A 25,295-nucleotide genomic window follows, 5' to 3' on the forward strand; every position below is an offset into this window, starting at 1 on the left:
TCGCCCTCTCTCTCTCTTGCTGCTGCTGCTCTCTCTTTCTCTCTCTCTCCCTCACCCACCCCTGTTTGTCTCTTTCTTTCTTTCTTTCTTTCTTTCTCTCTCTCTCCCTCACCCACCCCTGTTTGTCTCTTTCTTTCTTTCTTTCTCTCTCTCTCCCTCTCCCTCTCTCTCTCTCTCTCTGTCACCTTCTCTCTCTCTCTCTCTTGCTGCTGCTCTCTCTTTCTCTCTCTCTTTCTTTCTCTCTCTCTCTGTTGCTCTCTCTGCTTCTATCTCTTTCTCTGCTGCTCTCTCTCTCTCTCTCTCTCTCTCTCTCTCTCTCTCTCTCTCTCTCTCTCTCTCTCTCTCTCTCTCTCTCTCTCTCTCTCTCTCTCTCTCTCTCTCTCGCTTGCACACACACCGGCACACGCTGTGCCTCGCTCTATCACAGTCTCTGACTATGCTTCAGAAGAGTGCTGTGCTGTGCTTCCTCGTCGGTGAGACCGTAGTGACCAGTGACTGATATTTTTTATGTGTGTATGGAGTCCAGGCTGTCCTGGGATTTCAGCCAACCAGGATTCAGGGAGTCGATGCTCAAGCCGCTGCTCCAGTTTTAATTAGCATGAATTTCACAGTGACAGCAGCCAGAGTCAACGTCTTCTCAGTCATCCACACTGTCTCCGCAGGAGGGAATTTACTGCCATCATCCACATCCAGACGCATGAAATTGTCCGGTTAAACATCGTCAGGACGCAAATAGATTTGGAGAAAAAAGCAGGAGAGGGAAGGGAATGCAGCAGTAGTGAGGGAAGGGAATGCAGCAGTAGTCTTCACTGCGTGAGACTGGGCAGTAGGAGGAAGGTGAGAGAGGCAAGGATGCTGGTTCTGGAGCACTCACTGCTATCCCTCATCTAGTGGGTTATAGTGGGGCTGTTACCAAAACAGAAGTGACCATTCAAAGGGGTTTGGTGTGTCTGTGTGAGCGTGTGAGGAGTCGCTGGAATATTTATTTATTTATCTTCAGGATTTTTTCTCTTTTACCTCGCCGCAGCAGATATCCCTCCTCCCTCACTCACTCTCCTCCAGCTAGAGGGAAACGATAGCGCTGGATTCTGCATGTCCCTCCATCAGCTTGGATCTTTTTTTCTCCTTCTTAATGAAATCATCCTGTTTCCCATGGGGAGGTGTCTTATCTGCTTCTCTGCAGTGTAGGGGCTTTCGTCTTAGGGGGTAGTAGTCTCTCCACTGCCCTCCAGCCCTACCTGTGGGTGAGAGAGAAGAGCCTCCTCCAAGTGATACCGGCACCTGAAGCCCATAATTGAAATGTATGGTTCTAAATTACTCGTGGATTTAGCATTGTGTCAACAAAATACTTTTTGATATCCATTTTGGTGCCTGGATGCTGACTTTTTAAAGACATTATCTCAGGATGATTGCACAACACTCCAAGGTATTTAGTCCTCAGTCCAACAAACATCTCTAGATATCTCAACATGTTTTGAACAAACAAAAATAGGATTCTCACTGGGATTTCATCATAAGAGACAATAACTGGATTTTGTTTCACTTCCTGGAAAGCCTGCGTGGTCAGAAGTTGTTTTTCCCCCAGCCATAACTAAGGAGAGATCTGGTCCTATCCTCCAACTTAACATTACCCGGTCCCCAGGATTATGGAGGTGACAGGCTTGCCGGCCCGCTGAGATGTCCTTTCTTCGTGGGGTGGGACTGAGGGAGGCCCTGGGGGGCTCCTGTGCCCATCGGGAGGTGATGGTGGTGGGGAGCAGACACCCAGCAGGGGGCCCTGGGCTGGGCCAGGGTTCAGGCTGGACAGGCCTAGGCCTGGGGTGTTGGTGGAGGCTGGTCTTGTTATTGGCCCTGCTGGCTGCACTCCCCACCCAGGCAGGGACGGCCCGCGTGTCTTCCAGTCTAAGCACCACACACCATGTCCACCATTTCCACAATAAGCACGGCACAGTGCCCATCGCCATCAACAGGATGCCTTTCCTCACCCGAGGAGGCCATGGTAAGGGCTCTTACACTCTTCACACTCTGGTCTCTCCTGAGTCTGGTCCATGTCCACACAGTTAGTGAAGGAGTTGGTTTGGCTTAAGATGTAATAGAGGTTGTTGGCTAATAACACAGGCTGACTTGTCTTTACTCTGGTGCTGTAACTGAAGTCCCTCTTGGTACTTATTCTACTCAGTGATATGTGTTGGTTTAGTAGTATGTGTTGGTATAGTGGTATGGGTTGGTTTAGTGGTATGTGCTGGTTTAGTAGTATGTGTTGGTTTAGTGGTATGGGTTGGTTTAGTGGTATGGGTTGGTTTAGTGGTATGGGTTGGTTTAGTGGTATGTGTTGGTTTAGTGGTATGGGTTGGTTTAGTGGTATGTGCTGGTTTAGTGGTATGGGTTGGTTTAGTGGTATGTGCTGGTTTAGTGGTATGGGTTGGTTTAGTGGTATGTGTTGGTTTAGTGGTATGGGTTGGTTTAGTGGTATGTGCTGGTTTAGTGGTATGGGTTGGTTTAGTGGTATGTGCTGGTTTAGTGGTATGGGTTGGTTTAGTGGTATGTGTTGGTTTAGTGGTATGGGTTGGTTTTAGTGGTATGGGTTGGGTTTAGTGGTATGGGTTGGGTTTAGTGGTATGGGTTGGTTTAGTGGTATGTGTTGGTTTAGTAGTATGGGTTGGTTTAGTGGTATGGGTTGGGTTTGGTGGTATGGGATGGTTTAGTGGTATGGGTTGGGTTTAGTGGTATGGGTTGGTTTAGTGGTATGGGTTGGTTTAGTAGTATGTGTTGGTTTAGTGGTATGGGTTGGGTTTAGTGGGGTGGGATGGTTTAGTGGTATGGGTTGGGTTTAGTGGTATGGGTTGGGTTTAGTGGTATGGGTTGGTTTAGTGGTATGGGTTGGTTTAGTGGTATGGGTTGGGTTTAATGGTATGGGTTGGTTTAGTGGTATGGGTTGGTTTACTGGTATGGTTTAGTGGTATGGGTTGGTTTAGTGGTATGGGTTGGTTTAGTGGTATGGGTCTGTTCAGGTAGGCAGTTTCTGGCAAGGCTGTGGTGTTTTTGAGGACAGTGATACTGACAGGACCAGGGCTAGGGCTGTGGTGTTTTTGAGGACAGTGATACTGACAGGACCAGGACTGTAGTGTTTGTGAGGACAGTAAAACTGACAGGACCAGGACTGTAGTGTTTGTGAGGACAGTAAAACTGACAGGACCAGGGCTGTAGTGTTTTTGAGGACAGTGATACTGACAGGACCAGGACTGTAGTGTTTGTGAGGACAGTGATACTGACAGGACCAGGACTGTAGTGTTTGTGAGGACAGTGATACTGACAGGACCAGGACTGTAGTGTTTGTGAGGACAGTGATACTGACAGGACCAGGGCTGTAGTGTTTGTGAGGACTGTGGTATTGACAGGACAAGGACTGTAGTGTTTGTGAGGACAGTGATGCTGACAGGACCAGGGCTGTAGTGTTTGTGAGGACAGTGATACTGACAGGACCAGGACTGTAGTGTTTGTGAGGACAGTGATACTGACAGTACCAGGACTGTAGTGTTTTTGAGGACAGTGATACTGACAGGACCAGGACTGTAGTGTTTGTGAGGACAGTGATACTGACAGGACCAGGACTGTAGTGTTTGTGAGGACAGTGATACTGACAGGACCAGGACTGTAGTGTTTGTGAGGACAGTGATACTGACAGGACCAGGGCTGTAGTGTTTGTGAGGACTGTGGTATTGACAGGACAAGGACTGTAGTGTTTGTGAGGACAGTGATACTGACAGGGTCAGGGCTGTAGTGTTTGTGAGGACTGTGGTATTGACAGGACCAGGACTGTAGTGTTTGTGAGGACAGTGATACTGACAGGACCAGGGCTGTAGTGTTTGTGAGGACTGTGGTATTGACAGGACAAGGACTGTAGTGTTTGTGAGGACAGTGATACTGACAGGACCAGGACTGTAGTGTTTGTGAGGACTGTGGTATTGACAGGACCAGGGCTGTAGTGTTTGTGAGGACTGTGGTATTGACAGGACAAGGACTGTAGTGTTTGTGAGGACAGTGATACTGACAGGACCAGGGCTGTAGTGTTTGTGAGGACAGTGATACTGACAGGACCAGGGCTGTAGTGTTTGTGAGGACTGTGGTATTGACAGGACCAGGGCTGTAGTGCTTGTGAGGACAGTGATACTGACAGGACCAGGACTGTAGTGTTTGTGAGGACAGTGATACTGACAGGACCAGGACTGTAGTGTTTGTGAGAACAGTGATACTGACAGGACCAGGGCTGTAGTGTTTGTGAGGACTGTGGTATTGACAGGACCAGGGCTGTAGTGTTTGTGAGGACAGTGATACTGACAGGACCAGGACTGTACTGTTTGTGAGGACAGTGATACTGACAGGACCAGGACTGTAGTGTTTGTGAGGACAGTGATACTGACAGGACCAGGACTGTAGTGTTTGTGAGGACAGTGATACTGACAGGACCAGGGCTGTAGTGTTTGTGAGGACTGTGGTATTGACAGGACCAGGACTGTAGTGTTTGTGAGGACAGTGATACTGACAGGACCAGGACTGTAGTGTTTGTGAGGACAGTGATACTGACAGGACCAGGACTGTAGTGTTTGTGAGGACAGTGATACTGACAGGACCAGGATTGTAGTGTTTGTGAGGACAGTGATACTGACAGGACCAGGGCTGTAGTGTTTGTGAGGACTGTGGTATTGACAGGACCAGGGCTGTAGTGTTTGTGAGGACTGTGGTATTGACAGGACCAAGACTGTAGTATTTGTGAGGACTGTGGTATTGACAGGACTAGGACTGTAGTGTTTGTGAGGACTGTGGTATTGACAGGACCAGGACTGTAGTGTTTGTGAGGACTGTGGTATTGACAGGACCAGGACTGTAGTGTTTGTGAGGACTGTGGTATTGACAGGACCAGGACTGTAGTGTTTGTGAGGACTGTGGTATTGACAGGACCAGGACTGTAGTGTTTGTGAGGACTGTGGTATTGACAGGACCAGGACTGTAGTGTTTTTGAGGACTGTGGTATTGACAGGACCAGGACTGTAGTGTTTGTGAGGACTGTGGTGTTGACAGGACCAGGACTGTAGTGTTTGTGAGGACTGTGGTATTGACAGGACCAGGACTGTAGTGTTTGTGAGGACTGTGGTATTGACAGGACCAGGGCTGTAGTGTTTGTGAGGACTGTGGTATTGACAGGACCAGGACTGTAGTGTTTGTGAGGACTGTGGTATTGACAGGACCAGGACTTTAGTGTTTGTGAGGACTGTGGTATTGACAGGACCAGGACTGTAGTGTTTGTGAGGACTGTGGTATTGACAGGACCAGGACTGTAGTGTTTGTGAGGACTGTGGTATTGACAGGACCAGGACTGTAGTGTTTGTGAGGACTGTGGTATTGACAGGACCAGGACTGTAGTGTTTGTGAGGACAGTGGTTGATGTGACGTTGTGTGATGGATCCCTCATTAACTGTGACTGTGTGTAGACCAGCCATAGCCTCTCTGCATCGCTGAACTCTTTCATGTGCTCATCACTCTTGGTTGCCCTTCTCCCATGGTGCTGACTGCCTACCGCATCCAGAGAATAACCCAATAGCCCATGCTGTTTAGTCAGTCAGTGGTTTTTGATGCTATAAAACCCTCTGTGTATTCTGTGTGGACTAGGATTACATATCAATGTAAAGGGTGAAATTATCACCCCCATCAGTCCATGTTCCTTCAGAGATCTGTGCTTACACATATAACACTGGATTCACTGCACCATTGTGGGGATTGTGTCCCTCACAATGCATTTTGAATGGAATAGGCACAGAACAAAACCATTGCACAGAATTTTCTCAAAATGTTCTTATTACCATGGTGTTCATTCAGTAAGCTGTAGGATAAGCCTTGCAAAATATCCTAAACTAGTCAAATTACAAAATCCATTTTTTCTTCTGATTGGATTATTTTGCTGGATGTATTGTCATGTTGATTCGTTCTAAGACAGAAAACACATCAAGCTGCGATCCATGCGCTGACTTGCTTAGTTAAGATTAGTCTAGATGAATTCACTATTGATCCTCTCTCAGCAGGGAGGTTAAGTATTGACTTGTCCTCCATCCAAATTCCAAATGTGTCTCTGTACTATAATCGAACCAACAAAACAGCTGTCTGAGAACACTGCTCACTGTTATATATCTTTATCCAGCTGCCACCTTCTGACATCTATACCCCGTGTGGCTCAGTTGGTAGAGCATGGTGCTTGCAACATCAGGCTTGTGGGTTTGATTCCCACCAGTACGAAAAAGTATGCACTCACTACTATAAGTGGCTCTGGATAAGAGTGTCTGTTAGAATGTAAGACTCCCATTCATCTCCTATTAGAAACCATCTAATGCATGTTCTAGTGCCCTTATCTTGCAATAGCAGGTCGGAGAGTTGTAGAAGAGCTCAACATATGATGAATTACATCTGTGCTATTACAGCCATATCTGTCACAATACGACAGCTTGCCTTTTACAGAGCGATACTATGACACCGGTTGAATAAAAGAGAGCCTACTAATAAAAGGTTTAATCAAAGCAAAGCAATAGCTGATAACCTCTGCATAGGTCTGAATACTTTATGATTAGGGATTTCCCGGAGCTCTCTGTGTCATTCTACATGTGGCTTCAACCCTCACTGCTCTTCGCTGTTTTATTCCAAATTCAAGTGCTCTAGATTTAGCTAGTGGGCATCACTGTGTGTGGTTAGGGCAAGGAAGGGAAGGGAAGAGAGGGGGATAGAGTGGGGTACAATTTTACCTGGGATTCATCCTCTCAGATCAAGAAACAGTACTCACTCTCTAATTGTCTTTTTCCTTTTCTCACTCACTACCTACCTACCTACCTACCTACCTACCTACCTACCTACCTACCTACCTACCTACCTAATGATGTGAGTCTGACTGGGTGGGCAGCAGTAGGCTTAGTGTGTTTTTGTCAAACAACAAGAAGCCCCCTAACACTATGAACCATGTGACAGGAAATGCCATGGTACTTGTGGAACCGTACTGGATATTTACTGGTGAGAAATGTATTCCCCTAAAGCCCTCTAACAAAAGGTAATTTAAATAGACACTGTCAATACAGATGTAGCATCTTACTTTGAGCCAGTTTGCTACAGCAGGAAAATAATCCTGCAGCAACAGAACATGTGAATTATTATGTGGATTATAATTAATGGACATTTTTGTAGGGGTTGATACATTTTCCGTTGGGCAACTCAAGTCTTATATTTCAAAGTGGAAATGACAAACTTTAGAAGCTTTTTAAAAACTCAAATACACAACCGGTTAGTATTTCCAGTGTGCAGGATAATTCTCAGCAACAAAAGAGTGATCAAATTAAGATCCTACATCTGTAGATACTGTCAATACAAAAATATGCAGACTTTTGAGGCTTTTCCAGGATGTGAAAGCATTGACCCTCCAGTGTTGCTGTCAAGCATCAAGGCAATCTGGATGCAGGTCATGTCCTCTCTCTGCTCCACGCCTCTGTCTGGCCATCTGTCCTTAAGTAATGTTGTTGATGTGTCCTTGTTACCTTTTTTCCAGCATGGCTTTAGTGCCTCATGTGCCTGTTACTCAGAAGCATCTTCTTCAGACTTGTGTGTATCAGGTGCTCCCCCCCATTACTATGTAGAGAGGTGCCTCTCAACCCCCTAATACTCAATGCTCAATGCACAGATGAAAGCCTGCTGTTTGATGAGCGCATTAGCCCACGCCTGTCCCTGTTTGTTCAGCCAGGCCCGCGCTCATGCATGTTGATGATTGCTTTCCATGCCTGTCCAATCACGGTTAGCGAGTCAGAGGAGTAGCTACCACACAGAGGAGGCTGGTGGGAGGAGCTATAGGAGGACAGGCTCATTCTAATGGCTGGAATGGAATAAATGGAATGGTACCAAATACATCAAACACATGGAAACAACTTTTTTGACTCCGTTGCATTGATTCCATTCCAACCATTACAATGAGCCTGTCCTCCTATAGCTTCCCCCACCAGCCTCCTCTGCTACCACAGCTCTTTGATGTAACTGCAATTTGTTGGGTGCTCAGGGACTACATTAACCAAATAACCCAGGTAGACTGTCACATTCACAGCTCCCCTCCCCCTTTACTAGTCGTTGATGATGGGTTATCTAGGTCTACTGATGTCAATGTTGAGTGGACAGAACCACTGCAGCAGTACCACCTTTACTTGATTTGGCCAACGGGTGGTTTCTGTTTGCACACTTCTCTTGTGCCCCGGGGGCATTCCACTGAAATTCTTTAATTTTATATGTTGTTCATACCCATTTAAATTGTTAGAGCACTCTCTGTTGAAATGCAACACTGGAACACTCCTCCTCGGTGATTACGTTGCCTGGTAGCACTCCTTTTCCATCTCACTAAGGGAGCCTAGGGCAGTGAATGGCAAGAACCAAAAAATCTAAAATACAGAACTGCTATCTTAATTTGACCCTTTTTCTCACGCAGGAAAATAATCCTGCAGCAACATGAAATGTGAATTATTATGTGGATTATAATTAATGGACCTTTTTGTAGGGGTTGATACATTTTCCTTTGAGCAACTCAAGTCTTATATTTCAAAGTGGAAATGACAAACTTTAGAAGCTTTTTAAAAACTCAAATACACAAGTTAGTATTTCCAGTTTTTTGTTAGGGCAAATCAAGTCTGACTTTTTAAAGTGGAAATTACTAACTTTAGAAGCCTTTTTAAACCTTGAATCACTACAATGTGCACAAATTTTCCTGCTGCACTGGAAAATTCTCTGCGACAACAGAGTGATCAAATATTAAGATAGCAGATCTGTACCAAAGGTCTTCTCATTAGCAAATTATTGAATTTATACTTACTATAGACAGTTCCCTTTAAAAAAAAATGTTTTGCAATAATTTGGAATTTTTATAGATTTCAATTTTGGAACAGTTATAGCTACTCCTGAGGTAGGCTGATTACTGACGATCCAACTTACACTATTAATTATGGTTTAGGACAAACTAAATAGTATAATTGTGTTGGGATGCCCATTATCTGTACATACAGTACAGTACGTTCTATTCTAGCTCTATTAAAGATGCATATAGGCCCCCAGGTTTCTAAATCATTTAAAGTAAGTGTGATAAGGCATGGTAACATTATTCTCTATAAGTGCTGTAAATAGATTCATGAATACTTCTATCATGTTACAGTGAAATGTGTCGTTCCCCATTATCCTTTCTTTACAGTAGGGCACTCAGTTCCAGTCCTTGACTCTGATTGGTTTCCTGGTCTCTTAACTGTCATCTGATATACTCTATGGGAGCTAGCTAAAGTTATACTGCATCCAAAGTCAATCTGGCAACATTACAAAAATGACACAAGCATGTCCTACTAATTATTTGCCTCCTTTTGAAATGTCATCGTGTTTCCAAGCCACAGTAATGCACTTCATCACCAGCACCTATTGAGACTGCATTGAGTACAATGCTCAGCTGGGCATCAGTCCTAAAACGAACATTGAAAACATTATCATGATAAAACGTGCAAACCATGAACAACGTGCGTTATAGGGAAATAATGCATGCTCTAGAATGCCTTTCAAGCCAATCAGAAATGAGTATTCAACAATGCCATGGTATAATGTGCAATAGACAACACTTCAAATAAAGTGTTAGTGTTTAAGTGTCATTCTATAATTATGATACAGTGTTCCTTCATTTTGTCCTCATGACAACTTATAAGGACTACCATGGCATTGTTGAATATTTGTTCCGGATTGGCTTGAAGGGGCACTCTAGAGCACGGTACAATTCAATGGCTATCATTCATTCTTACATGTTCTATGTTTGAGTTGCTTTGAAAGAAAAAGTCTAATTGAAAACATTATTGAATGTGGTTTTCATAATGGCAAGCTAGGACTGATGGTTTGATTAGCTAAACTAGCAAGTCTGTTTGTTGGGTTACCACGGAAACTACTGTAGCTAGCTCATAAATCTGCTAACGTAAACTCACTCACTTTTGTACATCGCCTTGGTCCGTACAATTTACCTTATTTTAGCGCCCCAAAAACGTAATACTTCCAGATCAACTGTAATGTCAATACCATTGTAAAGCACAAATTCTCGCCTTTCCAACAAAATTAATGACATGACCTCCACGCTGCCCGTTTCTGCATAATTCAAGAAGGCAATGAGCTCCTTCAGGTCTTTTTAAAAAAGGCGGGTGGGGAAGCGAAACTAATGCGTGATAGTGAGAAGGAGAGGAGATGTGTAGGAAAACTGCTTTTTTTCACTCGATCTGTCCAACTTATCACCTTATCGCCTCTAAAATGTAAGTAAAACACTATAAAGAGTTTATATAATGTGTCATTACATACCTATTTGAAGGTTTGTGTCGAATTTGAATCGTGTTTTTAGGGCGGTGCTAAAGTGATCTTCAGAAGTAAACAGCGGCTTTGAAAGTCATGATCGCTTACAGTGATGACGCAAAAAATGACTAGGTATCCCCCCCTTACCCCCGTCACTGTCCATTTCTTGTTTTTAAACGATGAGAGAAGTGCTACACCTGGTGGAGAGAGATTGTAAGACAGAAATAGTTGCTTTATGCGTGCTGTACGTTACGGCATGATGTAACGGAGGGTCAGTTTTTTCTACTTTTCTCCAATACTATAGAGCCATTACCATGTCGATCAACGCTTGAATAAAAACATAGTTCACACCCCAGATTTTGAAGTCAACACAGTCACTACAGTCCCATTAGTTTTCTTTGTAGCCTCGTTGCGCACATTTGTATGGAATGGGGTGAGTTTACGTCAGCTACTTCAGACAGTGGATGTTGAACACATTTCTACGGGCAAATGAACACATTTCTAGCGGCAAATGTGTTCAATTATAGCCATGGTATAAAAGGGATAATCAACTCGGGGCTCTATGCGTTCTCTGGAAAATAATGCAACTCCGTGAAGGGTCAGTTCGACTCCTTCCTCGTCGTTCATCATTTCCATAGAACGCATGGCTTCTCGTTGATTAATCCTTAATTCACATGAATTTGTTGACATCTCAGTATGTAGGTTTAATATAATCACAGATAAACCATTTTCCTGTGCCTCCATTTTGAGGACAGTTACAGTATACTGAGTGAGATAGGTGATACTATTCAAGTGATTTCAGCTGATAAATTGCACGACAACACTGCTGTCAAAATGTTTCATTTTTGCTCATGACAATGCAATCAACAATGCAATCATATATAAAAAAAATTGGTCCACATCATTGTTTGTCATGATGCCATAAGGACCAAGACATATGCCAATACGTTCATGATAATAGTGTGTCACCCTTAGTGACACAGGCTATGATGATAACACTTTCTGATTGTAATTTCATTTCAGGGGACATGAGCATCTGCTAGGAATCGAACTGGTCATTATTTTCAACGTTAGTGCTGGGTTGTCACTGTCTGTGGTGTGAGCGGTTGTTACCATGGTGCTGGGTTGTAACTGTCTGTGGTGTGAGTAGTTGTTACCATGGTGCTGGGTTGTAACTGTCTGTGGTGTGAGCAGTTACCGTGGTGCTGAGTTGTAACTGTCTGTGGTGTGAGCAGTACTCCAGATTGTGGTGGTCAGTCGAGATGAGAAAAGGGTGTCTAGCCCCCTCAAGCCAATGTCTCCACGCCTACAATACCTTGATGACAGCCAACAGCTCCCGGTCCCCCACATCATAGTTTCGCTCCGCCGGGCTGAGCTTCTTCGAGAAGAAGGCACAGGGGCGGAGCTTCGGTGGCGTACCTGAGCACTGAGAGAGCACAGCTCCTATCCCAGTCTTGGACGTGTCCACCTCCACTATGAACGCCAAAGATGGATCCGGATGGGCCAGCATGGGAGCCGAGGTAAACAGAGCCCTCGGTGACTAAAGGCCCTGTCCGCCTCAGCTGACCACTGCAAGCGTACCGGGCCCCCCTTCAGCAGTGAGGTAATGGGAGCCGCTACCTGACCAATACCCTGGGTAAACCTCCGGTAGTAGTTGGCAAACCCTAAGAACCGCTGCACCTCCCCTGAGGTGGAAATGTGATACCCTAGGAAGGAGACGGACTGTTGGAAGAACAGGCACTTCTCAGCCTTGATGTACAGGTCATGCTCCAACAGGCGACCAAGCACCCTGCGCACCAGGGACACATGCTCGGCGCGTGTAGCGGAGTATATCAAAATGTCATCAATGTACACCACCACACCCTGCCCGTGCAGGTCTCTGAAAATCTTGTCTACAAAGGCTTGGAAGACTGATGGCGCATTCATCAACCTGTGCGGCATGACGAGGTACTCATAATGCCCTGAGGTGGAACTGAAAGCTGTCTTCCACTCGTCTCCCTCCCGGATACGCACCAGGTTGTAAGCGCTCCTGAGATCTAGTTTGGTGAAGAAGCGCCCCATGCATTGACTCAATCGCTGTGGCTATGAGCGGTAGCGGGTAACAATACCTCACAGTGATCTGATTCAGACCCCGATAGTCAATACACGGGCGCAGACCTCCCTCCTTCTTCTTCACAAAAAATAAACTCGAGGAGGCGGGTGAAGTGGAGGACCGAATGTACCCCTGATGCAGGAATTTGGAGACATATGTTTCCATAGCCTCCATCTCCGCCTATGAGAGGGGATACACGTGACTCCTGGGAAGTGCAGCGTCTACCAGGAGATTTATCGCACAATTGTCCCGTCGATGAGGTGGTAATTGAGTCGCCTTCTTTTTAGAGAAGGTGAGAGCCAAATTGGCATATTCACGGGGAATGTGCACGGTGGAGACCTGGTCTGGACTCTCCACCATGGTAGCACCAACGGAAACCCCTAAACACCTACCTGAGCACTCTCGCGACCACCCCGTGAGAGCCCTCTGTGGCCAAGAAACTGTGGGGTTATGACAAGCTAACCAGGGTAGGGCCAGCACCACGGGAAATGCAGGAGAGTTAATAAGGAAGGGACTAATTCTCTCCTTGTGGCCCCCCTGCGTCACCATGCCCAAAGGAGCGATGACCTCCCTAATCAACCCTGACCCTAATGGTCGACTATCTAAGACGTGAACGGGGAAAGGCACAGCCACGGGAACAATGGGGACCCTTAAACTATAGGCTAACAGTCTATCAATAAAATTCACAGCCGCGCCTGAATCGACGAGCGCCTTATGCTGGGAATGCGGGGAAAACTCAGGGAAAGTGACATACACAAACATATGTGCAACAGAGGGCTCTGGGTGAGAATGGTGCCGGCTCACCTGGGGTGACGCCAGAGCACCCTGCCTACTGCCTTGATCCCCAGAGGAACCAACCCGGCATCGACCGGCAGTGTGACCTCTGCGGCCACAGATGGTGCACGAGCTGGAACCCCCTCCGGTCTTCCTGCGCACCGCCCCTCCCAGCTCCATGGGTATCGGAGAGGGGGTGCGGGAGGATGGAACCTCCAGACCCCGATCAGAACGTCCGCAGGTAGCCAGCAGGTTGTCCAGCTGGATGACAAGTCCACCAGCTGGTCGAAGGGTGAGGGTGGTGTCTCTGCAGGCCAACTCCCAACGGACGTCCTCATGCAGACTGCAGCGGTAATGATTGATCAGGGCCCTGTCGCTCCATCCGCTCGGGCGGGTGGTCGAAGACTGCCCGAAAACGGCGGGTGAACTCCCTCTCTCCACACGGCGTTGGCCCATTTCAGGGTTTTCCCGGTGAGGCATGAGACGAGGGCGGACACCCTCTCACGGCCCGATGGAGCCGGGTGGATGGTGGCCAGGTATAGGTCCAGTTGAAGAAGGAACCCCTGGCAGTTCGCAGCCTTTCTGTCGTATTCCTGGGGCAGGGAGAGACGAATCCCACTGGAACCAGGAGGAAGAGGGGTGCTCAGAGGAGACCCCAGTTGTGCGGGTGGAGGCGCTGGAAGAACTCCCTGTCTCTCCCAGCGGTCCATAGTCTGGACAACGCGGTCCATGGCGGTGCCAAGATGGTGGAGCATTGCAGCATGCTCGCGGACACGCTCCTCCACCCCTATACCCGGGGTACCTGCTCCTGCTGACTCCATAGTCGGGTCGGTGATTCTGTAAGGGGTGCGTACTAGCGGCAGAGAAGTCAGACACAGGAGAGCAAAACTGTGTTTCCAAACGACACAGTTTAATTTTTAAAAAACACCGGAAAACAGAACAATCAAATAATGGGTACATAACCCGACGCACACCAGGACAGACGTGCACAAGCACTTACAATAAACAATCACCGACAAGGACATGAGGGGGAACAGAGGGTTAAATACACAACATGTAATTGATGGGATTGGAACCAGGTGTGATGGAAGACAAGACAAAACCAAAGGAAAATGAAAAGTGGATCAGCAATGGCTAGAAGGTTGGCGACTTAGACCGCCGAATGCCGCCTGAAACGCTATTAGCTCGCACCCCGCTAACTAGCTAGCCATTTCACATCGGTTACACCAGCCTAATCTCGGGAGTTGATAGGCTTGAAGTCATAAACAGCTCAATGCTTGAAGCACAGCGAAGAGCTGCTGGCAAACGAACAAAAGTGCTGTTTGAATGAATGCTTATGAGCTTGCTGCTGCCTACCACCGCTCAGTCAGACTGCTCTATCAAATATCAAATCATAAACTAAATTGTAACATAATAACACACAGAAATACGAGCCTTAGGTCATTAATATGGTCAAATCCAGAAACTATCTGTCACGCCCTGACCATAGAGAGCCCTTGGTTCTCTATGGTGTTGTAGGTCAGGGCGTGACTAAGGGGTGTTCTAGTCTTTTCATTTCTATGTTGGTGCTCTTGGTATGGTTCCCAATTAGAGGCAGCTGATGTTCGTTGTCTCTAATTGGGGATCATACTTAAATTCTCCATCGTTCCCACCTGGGTTGTGGGATATTGATTTGTTGAGTGCTGATGTGCGCTCTGTTACTTCACAGTCGTTGTTTGTTTATTGTTTTGTTTAAGTTTCACTAATAAAAGATGTGGAACTCGAATCACGCTGCGCCTTGGTCCGTCTATCCCAACAACCGTGACAGAATATCCCACCACACAAGGACCAAGCAGCGTGCAATGGAGGGAAAAGTGAGTTGGACCTGGGAAGAGATCATGGGAGGACACGAGACCCTTCCTTGGCGGGAGTCGCATAGAACTCAGGAAGGACAGCGACGACACCGGGGACCGCGGCCACAGAAACCCCAAGATTGTTTTGGGGGGGGTGGGCACGAGGGGTGGTCGGCTGAGCAAAGGAGAGAGCCAGAGCCCGCCTGGGAGTCGATGGAGCAGTGTGAGGAGGGATATCGGAGAATGACTTTGGCGAGGAGTATGCTGCAGCGCAGGCGTGCTGAAGAGCGTGACACCAGTCCGGTGCCATCTGTGCCAGCTCCCCGCACTCGCCCTGAAGAGCCAGAGACCGTCAGGGAGACAATGGAGAAGTTGGGGGAGAGAGAGAGGAGAGATATGTTGGTCAAGTGTGTTCTGCTTAACATTCGACCTGAAGAGCCTGTCAGCAGTCTGGTGAAGTCTGTGCCGGCTTCACGCATCTGGCCTCCAGTGCGCCTCCCCAGTCCGGTACGTCCTGTGCCAGTTCTCCGCACCCTCCCTGAAGAGCGTGTCACCAGTCCGGCGCCACCTGTACCGGCTCCACGCACCAGGCCTCCAGTGCGCCTACCCAGACCGGTACGTCCTGTGCCAGCTCCCCGCACTCACCCTGAAGTGTGTGTCATCAGTCCGGTGAAACCTGTACCGGCTCCACGCACCAGGCCTCCAGTGCGCCTCCCCAGCCCAGTACGTCCTGTGCCTGCTCCCCGCACTCGCCCTGAAGTGTGTGTCACCAGTTCGGTGCCACCTGTGCCAGCTCCACGCTCTAGGCCTCCAGTGCGCCTCTCCAGCCCGGAGCATCCTGTGCCGGCTCCACGCACTCGACCTGAGGAGCGTCATCAGTCCTGTGCAACCTGCTCCGATGCCCAGTCCAGACACGGTGTCCAGTCCCGCTCCCTGGCAGGAGCCTCCCTCTGCGCCGGTGCACAGTCCAGGCAGGGCGTCCAGCCCCGCTCCAAGGCCGGAGCCTCCCTCTGCGCCGGTGCCCAGTCCAGGCATGGCGTCCAGTCCCGCTCCAAGGCTGGAGCCTTCCTCTGCGCCGGTGCCCAGTCCAGGCACGGTGTCCAGTCCCGCTCATTGGCAGGAGCCTTCCTCTGCGCCGGTGTCCAGGCACGGCGTCCAGTCCCGCTCCAAGGCCGGAGCCTTCCTCTGCGCCGGTGCCCAGTCCAGGCACGGTGTCCAGTCCCGCTCCATGGCAGGAGCCTTCCTCTGCGCCGGTGCCCAGTCCAGGCATGGCGTCCAGTCCCGCTCCATGGCAGGAGCCTTCCTCTGCGCCGGTGCCCAGTCCAGGCACGGCGTCCAGTCCCGCTCCAAGGCCGGAGCCTTCCTCTGCGCCGGTGCCCAGTCCAGGCACGGCGTCCAATCCAGCTCCATGGCCGGAGCCCTCCTCTGCGCCGGTGCCCAGTCCAGGCACGGCATCCAGTACCGCTCCAAGGCCGGAGCCTTCCTCTGCGCCAATGCCCAGTCCCGGCACGGCGTTCAGCCCGGCGCCATGGCCGGATCCGGGGTCTGGGCAGGGGCGGCGACCCGCACCGGAGCCGCCACCGACACTAGTCACCCCCCTACCCTCCCCATTTGGTTTCAGGTTTTGCACCCGGAGTCCGCACCTTTAGGGAGCCCTTGGTTTTATATGGTGTTGTAGGTCAGGGCGTGACTAGAGGGTGTTCTAGTTATTTATACTGTGAAACTATGCAATACATAAATAAACTGAATGACAAAACAACAAACCGTGACGCAGAGGTGAAACATACACTACTCAAAATTAATCTCCCACAAACCCAGTTGGGACAAACACCAACTTAAATATGACCTCCAATTAGAGACAACGATGACCAGCTGCCTCTAATTGGAGATCATCTCAAACAAAGCCCAACATAGAAATACAAAAACTAGAACAACCCAACATAGAAATACAAAACTAGAACATAACAACATAGAAAAACTAAACTAGAAAACGCCCTGACCTACTCTACCATGGAAAATAACAACTTACTATGGTCAGGACGTGACACGGGTGGCATCCTTAAGTCTAAATATTCCTGTTACATTGCACAAACTTCAATGTTATGTCATAATTACGTATAATTCTGGCAAATTAGTTCGCAACGAGAAGGCGGCCCAAACTGTTGCATATACCCTGACTCTGCGTGCAATGAACGCCATCGAAGTGACACAATTTCCCTAGTTTAATATTGCCAGCTAACCTGGATTTATTTGAACTAAATATGCAGGTTTAAAAAAAATATACTTCTGTGTATTTATTTTAAGAAAGGCATTGATGTTTATGGTTAGGTACATTAGTGCAACGATTGTGCTTTTTTCGCAAATGCGCTTTTGTTAAATCATCCCCCGTTTGGCAAAGTTGGCTGTCTATGTTAGTAAGAAAGTCTTCACACAGTTCGCAAGGAGCCAAGCGGCCCAAACTGCTGCATATACCCTGACTCTGTTACACAGAACGCAAGAGTAGTGACCCAATTTTCCTAGTTAAAATAAATCCATGTTAGCAGGCAATATTAACTAAATATGCAGGTTTAAAAATATATACTTGTGTATTGATTTTAAGAAAGGCGTTGATGTTTATGGTTGGGTACACATTGGTGCAACGACAGTGCTTTTTTCGCGAATGCGCTTGTTAAATCACCCGTTTGGCGAAGTAGGCTGTGATTCAATGATAAATGAACAGGCACCGCATCGATTATATGCAACACAGGACAAGCTAGATAAACTAGTAATATCATCAACCATGTGTAGTTAACTAGTGATTATGTTAAGATTGATTGTTTTTTATAAGATACGTTTAATGCTACTTACCTTGGCTCCTTGCTGCACTCGCTTAACAGGTAGTCAGCCTGCCACACACAATGTTGCCAACTAATTTTCAGGGTAAGTTGCTAGAGGCAGGTTGATTTGTTGCTAAAAGTTGCTAAATGACGTTGTGATGTCATTGTGTGATAACATAAAACTGCGTTATTACGTAGAATACACAATAACGTTACTCAAATTGACTGGCCAATACAGCGAAAAATATGATTTCACATTTGTTCAGGAACAGACTCCCACTCTTTTCTGTTCTTCTGGCTCTACAATTTTGATTGAGACGTGTTGACTGATGTTGTAAGTTCTGTTCAAGATCAAACATGCGTGACCAACTATATTCATTGGGTTTGGCTTGTCGAACCCGTACTACTGCTGCTGCAGTCAGCCAACAATGATTTGCAATTTGCTGAAATTGCTGCAGGCCTGCTGCTGCCTGTGCACGAGCTGAGCGCCTGCTGCTGACGTCACTCACAATGCACTTTCGCAGCCAGGCACGTGTGTTGTGACTGAGTGTGTGACAGAGAAAATCGTTTTTGTGTCATATAGAGGGAAAATGCCTGCATTTTAGCATTTGAGTCACTTTTCAAAAGTTGCTAAAAGTTCAAATAAAATGTTTCAAAGTAGCTAAATTTGTTGCTAGGTGCTGTTTGAAAAAAAAGTTGCCAGGTAGTCTGAAAAGTTGCTAAATCTAGCAACAAAATTGCTAAGTTGGCATCACTGGCCACGCAGTCTCCTCGTGGAGTGCAATGTAATCGGCCATGGTCAGTGTCCAAAAATGCCGATTACCGATTGTTATGAAAACAACCGCTCACACCACAGAGTGTTACAACTCAGCACCATGGTAACAACCACTCACACCACAGACAGTTACAACCCAGCACCACGGTAACAGCCGCTCACACCACAGACAGTTACAACTAGAGGTCGACCGATTACTCGGAATGGCCCGAACACTCTGTGACACTGTGGTGTGAGCGGTTGTTACCGTGGTGCTGGGTTGTAACTGTCTGTGGTGTGAGCGGCAGCAGTGTTGAGGGTTGTTACCTTCTCTCTGAAATGAAACGGCCTGGGGGTTGTTTTGAAACACAAAACAGTAGGGAGGTATAATGCAGAGGCACCAGACAGAGGCACCAGACAGAGGCACCAGACAGAAGAGAACTGAGAGTGGTATGGATTATAGATCTTCACAGGACAGAGTTGAGGGTGATGTAGATTATAGATCTTCACAGGACAGAGTTGAGGGTGATGTGGATTATAGATCTTCACAGGACAGTTGAGGGTGATGTGGATTATAGATCTTCACAGGACAGTTGAGGGTGATGTAGATTATAGATTTTCACAGGACAGTTGAGGGTGATGTGGATTATAGATCTTCACAGGACAGAGTTGAGGGTGATGTGGATTATAGATCTTCACAGGACAGTTGAGGGTGATGTGGATTATAGATCTTCACAGGACAGAGTTGAGGGTGATGTGGATTATAGATCTTCACAGGACAGTTGAGGGTGATGTAGATTATAGATCTTCACAGGACAGTTGAGGGTGATGTAGATTATAGATCTTCACAGGACAGTTGAGGGTGATGTAGATTATAGATCTTCACAGGACAGTTGAGGGTGATGTGGATTATAGATCTTCACAGGACAGAGTTGAGGGTGATGTAGATTATAGATCTTCACAGGACAGTTGAGGGTGATGGGGATTATAGATCTTCACAAAACAGAGTTGAGGGGGATGTGGATTATAGTTCTTCACAGGACAGCAGACGGGAAGGAAACAACAGCAGGACTGTTGGGGTCTAAAAATGCCAATAATCCTGAAGAGAATCTACATAGTAGGTCCATTATTAAAGAACACAAAGGCATAATCTGATTTAAGTGCCTTAAATAAATTTATTTCAGTAGCTGTTATTGTCTTAATATGGGTGGATGTGGATGTTGTTGTGTGTTAAAAATTGCAGTGGTGTGAACACAAGGACCTTTCCTGGTCTTCCCTGATCCTCTGCGTCAGTTCTGTTACCCACTCATTTTCTCCTCTGACTGAGTTAAGAATAGCTCAGCATTCAACAAGTATGCTTCTAGTGAAGGAAAATGTTAGTATGGACACACTCGCATAGTCAGTAACTCGCCCACCTCACAGCTCTCCCCTTTCATCACACACACTCACTCACTCACACATACTCACTCACACAGAATCAAACATCAAAGATTTCTACTCTCCTCATAGTGGTAGCTGCAGTAGTTCTGGGGGGCTAAGAGGTCATTAAAATAATACATTTAAAAAGAAGCATGAAAGTATAAGAAGGAAGGAAATTCCCATAATGTAAGTGATTCTTTTAGTTGAGCTATCCTTTGCTTGGGATGGGAGAGATTGAAAATGAAAAACCTATAGACCATGCGGCTCTTTGATCAAGGGCTTCACTTCTTCCTGCTCTAGTTCATTTCATGAAAGATATCAGGGCATTGATTGATATCCTGTGTGAATACTAGTGACTGCTGCAGCTACCACGGTGGTGGGGGGAAATGATTATTTGTGAAGACCTTAGAAACCATGTAAGACACCATTGATATCAATAGTATCACCATTTTAGTAAATAGTCTGATCTTGCAAATTATTGCAATAAATGAGCCCCTGTGCTATTTTAATCAAACTATTACTGTTTCTATTAAAGACATGCTCCAGAACTTTATTTATTTATTTATTTCACAGATAAACGAGCACACTGCCAGCACAACCAGTAATTACATTATGGTGTCGATGTTTCAAGTGTGATTCATTTACACACCACACAGTTGTGTTCTAAGGCTGTCTGCCTCTTCTACTCAACTGTTTAAGATGGGATTTATGCATACTTTGCATAAAATTATTATAGAATAAATATAACGTTTGTTGATTAAATACCTTTATTTCTCATTGCTCCTTACATACAGTGCCTTTAGAAAGTATTCATACCCCTTGACTTATTACACATTTGTTTGTGTATATATGTGTTTCCCACCCATATATACACACAATACCCCAAAATGACAAGGTGAAACATGTTTTTAGACATTTTAGAAAATGTTTTGAAAATTAAATACAGAAATATCTTATTTACATAAGTATGCACACCCTTGAGTCAATACTTTGTAGAATCACCCTTGGCAGCGATTACAGCTGTGAGTCTTTCTGGGTAAGTCTCTAAGAGCTTTCTCCACATGGAGAGTACAATATTTGTCCATTATTCTGTTAAAAATACTTCAAGCTCTGTCAAATTGGTTGTTGATCATTGTGCGACAACCATTTTCGGGTCTTGCCATTCAGGACTTGGCCACTCAGGAAAATTCACTGTCTTCTTGGTAAGCAACTCCAGTGTAGATTTGGCCTTGTGTTTTAGGTTATTGTCATTTGAAAGGTGAATTAATCTCCCAGTGTCTGGTGGAAAGCAGACTGAACCAGGTTTTATCTCTAGGATTTTGCCTGTGCTTAGCTCCATTCTGTTCCTTTTATTCCTGAAACTCCCCAGTCCTTAACGATTACAAGCATACCCATTACATAATGCAGCCACCATTATGCTTGAAAATATGTAGAGAGGTACTCAGTAATGTGTTGTATTGGATTTGCCCCTATCACACATTTAGTATTTAGTATTCAGGACAAAAAGCTAATTGCTTTGCCACATTATTTGAAGTATTACTTTAGTGCCTTGTTGCAAACAAGATGGATGTTTTGGAATATTTTTATTCTGTACAGGCTTCCATCTTTTCACTCTGTCAATTAGGTTAGTATTGTGGAGTAACTACAATGTTGTTGATCCATCCTCAGTTTTCTCCTATCACAGCCATTCAACTCTAACTGTTTTAAAGTCACCATTGGCCTCATAGTGAAATCCCTGAGTGGTTTCCTTCCTCTCCAGAAACGGAGTTAGGAAGAACGCCTGTATCTTTGTAGTGACTGTGTGAATTGATACACCATCCAAAGTTTAATTAATAACTTCACCATGCCATTCACTCATTGGAATTTTCAATGTCTGCTTTTTATTTTTACCCATCTAAAGAAGGTGCTCTTCTTTGCGAGGCATTGGAAAACCTCCCTGGTCTTTGAAGTTTAATCTGTGCTGGAAATTCACTGTTCGACTGAGGTTCCTGACAGATAATTGTATGTGTCGGGTACAGATACAGTAGTCATTCAATACAGTAGTCATTCAAAAATAATGTTAAAACACTATTGCACACAGAGTGAGTCCATGCAACTTATTATGTGACTCGTTAAGCACATTTTTACTCCTGAACTTATTTAGGCTTACCATAACAAAGGGGTTGAATACTTATTGACTCAAGACATTTATTTAAAATGTGTAAAAACATAATTCCACTTTGACATTATGGGGTATTGTGAGTAGGCCAGTGAATAAAAATCTACATTTAATCCATTTCAATTCAGGCTTTATCATGACGAAATGTGGAAAAAGTCCAGGGGTGGGAATACTTTCTGAAGGGACTATACTTGCAGTTTGGAACATGTGCCTATAGTCTATGCCACAACCACCACTGTCCATACATTGCTTACTCCTTTTGTCTCTAAAGACATACTTTTCAATAGCTCCTCTTTGTGAAAGACCAGGATTCATCTGAGACAATAGAGTAAACAGATCAGGCAATGTCCGTGATTGCAAAGGGACACTAGAGACACTCCACTCAAACAAGGGCTTGGAAGGAAATGCCTCCACCTCTCAGAAGGCCTCCATTACAACAGACATGGAGTCATGATGGACTGATGCAGAGTGGTGTGTGCCCCAGTCCAGGGGCGGAAATCCCGGGGGGGACGGGGGGGACACGACCCACCATCCTGTCAAAAATATGATTTGTCCCCCCCCAATATATCACTGAAACATAACTATGTAATTTAAATAATATTAATAATACGCAATGAAAGCAATTGTGCTGATTATAGACACTTAATAGCGCGTTTTTAAGTTTCAAAAGATTGCGACCCCCCCACCCTTTGCCTCACAATGGTTTGATCCACTGCCAGTTCCTTAGCTTGCTAGGTAACAGAGAGGTCGTATCCATTGTCTGAAAGGCACTCAATGCACGTAACTGACGTGAGGTTAATCCAGTCAATCGCGCACACACACTAGCTGAATATGCAGAGCTAGCGCGCAAATATTAACAATTAAGCTAGCAAGTACCTATTCCATTTATGTGGCGTCGTCAAAGATGGAATCTTTGCTATCGTCAATTTATTCCAAGATCAGCATGCAGATGATGTAAGTTAGTGCTTCAAAGTCCCTGTGATAAGGTTAGCGATAAACTGAAGTCCAAACTGAACAGAACTACACTCTCTTCTACCATTGTCTTAAATATATTTAATGGTCTCGTTGCAAAAGCTAAATTGTCGCAAGGGAACTTTTATTTATTTATTTTATTTCACCTTTATTAAACCCGGGTAACAAAGATTATAGCAAACACCACTGAAACTGAATTGGTGCTCGCTAGCTTTGCAAATTCAGCTATTGTTGGAAGCCAGCCAATATGAAACAAACTATTAAAATTACAAAAGGATGCAGCATATGTTGTGTAAATGGTGAACTCATACAGCTGTCAACTCTTGTCATTTTAATCCGTTTCACATTTGCTAGCTACCTTTTAGATCGAAGCCCAAATAGAATGATTGAAGATGATAGAAGCCCATCTCCTACTGTAAATAACCTACACACTGTGTGTGTAGCCAGCCAGCCAGCCAGGTAGAAAAATGGCAGAAAAATAAAAGACGGACATCAGCGTATTTTTCAATACACCAAAACGCATAGTAAGTAAGCAGAGTTGGGGACAGATATGCAGGGAGAGACTGGCAGAGACAGGGAGTCTCGGGTAAGTTTGTTGAGTCTTTGTTTGGCAACATTATGAAAGGTTCTCCATTTTTTTGACTTGTAAAATAGGAACATAATTGGAAAATGCCATGGATACCCCCACTCTCAACTTAAACTGGTGACTGAACTAAGATTTGTTAAAGGCAATGGTATTACTGTTGTGATTAGTTGTGTAGTTTTGGGTACCGGTAGTTAGGAGTATGGCAAACACCTTATTTCTTTGGTTCCTCAATATACATTTACCATATTACAATGTAGGCTATGTGTTACAGCACTACTTTTGGTGCTCTTTATCTACTTCCCTGGAGTCAGATGAACTAGGGGATAAAAATGTTATGTCTCTGTGTCCAGTATGAAGGAAGTTAGAGGTAGTTTTGCGGACCAATGCTAACGCAATGACTGAAAGTCTATCGGTATCTGCTAGCATTACATAAGAATGGTATCCACAAGTTAATCTGACTCTGGGGAAGTAGATAAAGAGCATCATTACCAAAATCCTGAAGTGTCCATTTAAGTTTTGTTCAAATTCTCATCACGATACAGAACCGTGAGAGAGGATAGTGATTCAAGATCTGATGATATTGAATTAAATCCTGTTTTAATAAACTGCAAACAGTGTATTCTTGTAAAATGGGTTTTGTGTTTTGACTAGCTCTCCCAAAATGTTTAACCAACATTTAAAGTCCTTTCTGTATCTTGGAGAATGAGTCACAGCAACACGTTGATGAGCAGAACCAAACCATTTGTGGATATTTTTCATCCATACAACACAGTTGTTGAAGATGGCTGTGTGAGACTGCAGAACTCACTTCCCCAAAGTCAGGAGATTGGATAGTTAGCCAGGGTTAATCACAAGCTCTTACACTGTTCTTGTTCCACATTGCTGTTTGCTTATGGGCCCTCTTTGCCATGTTGATGATCTTGTTCCAACCTCAGAATGTGTGAGAGCTGTGACGATCACATTTTGTAATTATACACCTGGCAAAAAGAGCCTACATCAGCTGAACATTGGTTGTGTTAATCACATGGCAGAATCTGTGTTGTGGTCATATTGCTATGCTTTTATAGCCAATTAAATCTCACTGCTGCTGAAAGCAAATAGGGTATTGGAGAACCGGTATTAGACTGAACAGGTCCCTTGTCCATACATAAATAATTTAACAAGGAAATCGATAAAGATGCAGATTTTTTTAAACATCTGATCACTTGAGATGAAAGAAAGGAATGAGGACATTATTTGCCATAAAATGGACTTGTGTACAAATGCATATGAATGGATGATCTAAACAACAGAGAAGGACTTGAAAGGATTTGCCAGTGATCAGTGACTCTGTTCTAGTCTGTTAAAGAGATTAATTTGCATGCCAGCTCAATTGCCTTCTAAAAAATAATGCTGTGTGTATATCCATCTCAGAGTGTCTCTGTGTCTCTGTCTCTTCAATAGCACCATAGATCACAGTGCCAGAAAAAATGTTCAGCTCAGATCACCCTTCACATTTGTTTGACACACTCTTTCATT

The 25,295-nt window shown here is 45.4% G+C and overlaps 1 protein-coding gene across 5 annotated transcripts in view; it reads left to right on the forward strand.

Annotated features, from left to right (window-relative positions):
* Window positions 1-25,295, forward strand: part of nrxn2a (neurexin 2a) — a 402,746-nt gene that overhangs the window by 278,246 nt on the left and 99,205 nt on the right. Inside the window, exon 1 of one of the 5 annotated variants that reach the window (XM_045690107.1) lies at window positions 421-1,999. The exons of the other annotated variants lie outside the window; for them this stretch is intronic. Coding sequence (XP_045546063.1) covers window positions 1,678-1,999 — 322 coding nt within the window. The 5' untranslated portion in view covers window positions 421-1,677. Of the gene's footprint in view, window positions 1-420; window positions 2,000-25,295 lie in introns of those variants that run through there. 5 annotated transcript variants of the gene reach the window in all.

Source organism: Salmo salar, chromosome ssa11 (assembly GCF_905237065.1).
Source record: "Salmo salar chromosome ssa11, Ssal_v3.1, whole genome shotgun sequence".
NCBI classification, from domain to species: domain Eukaryota; kingdom Metazoa; phylum Chordata; class Actinopteri; order Salmoniformes; family Salmonidae; genus Salmo; species Salmo salar.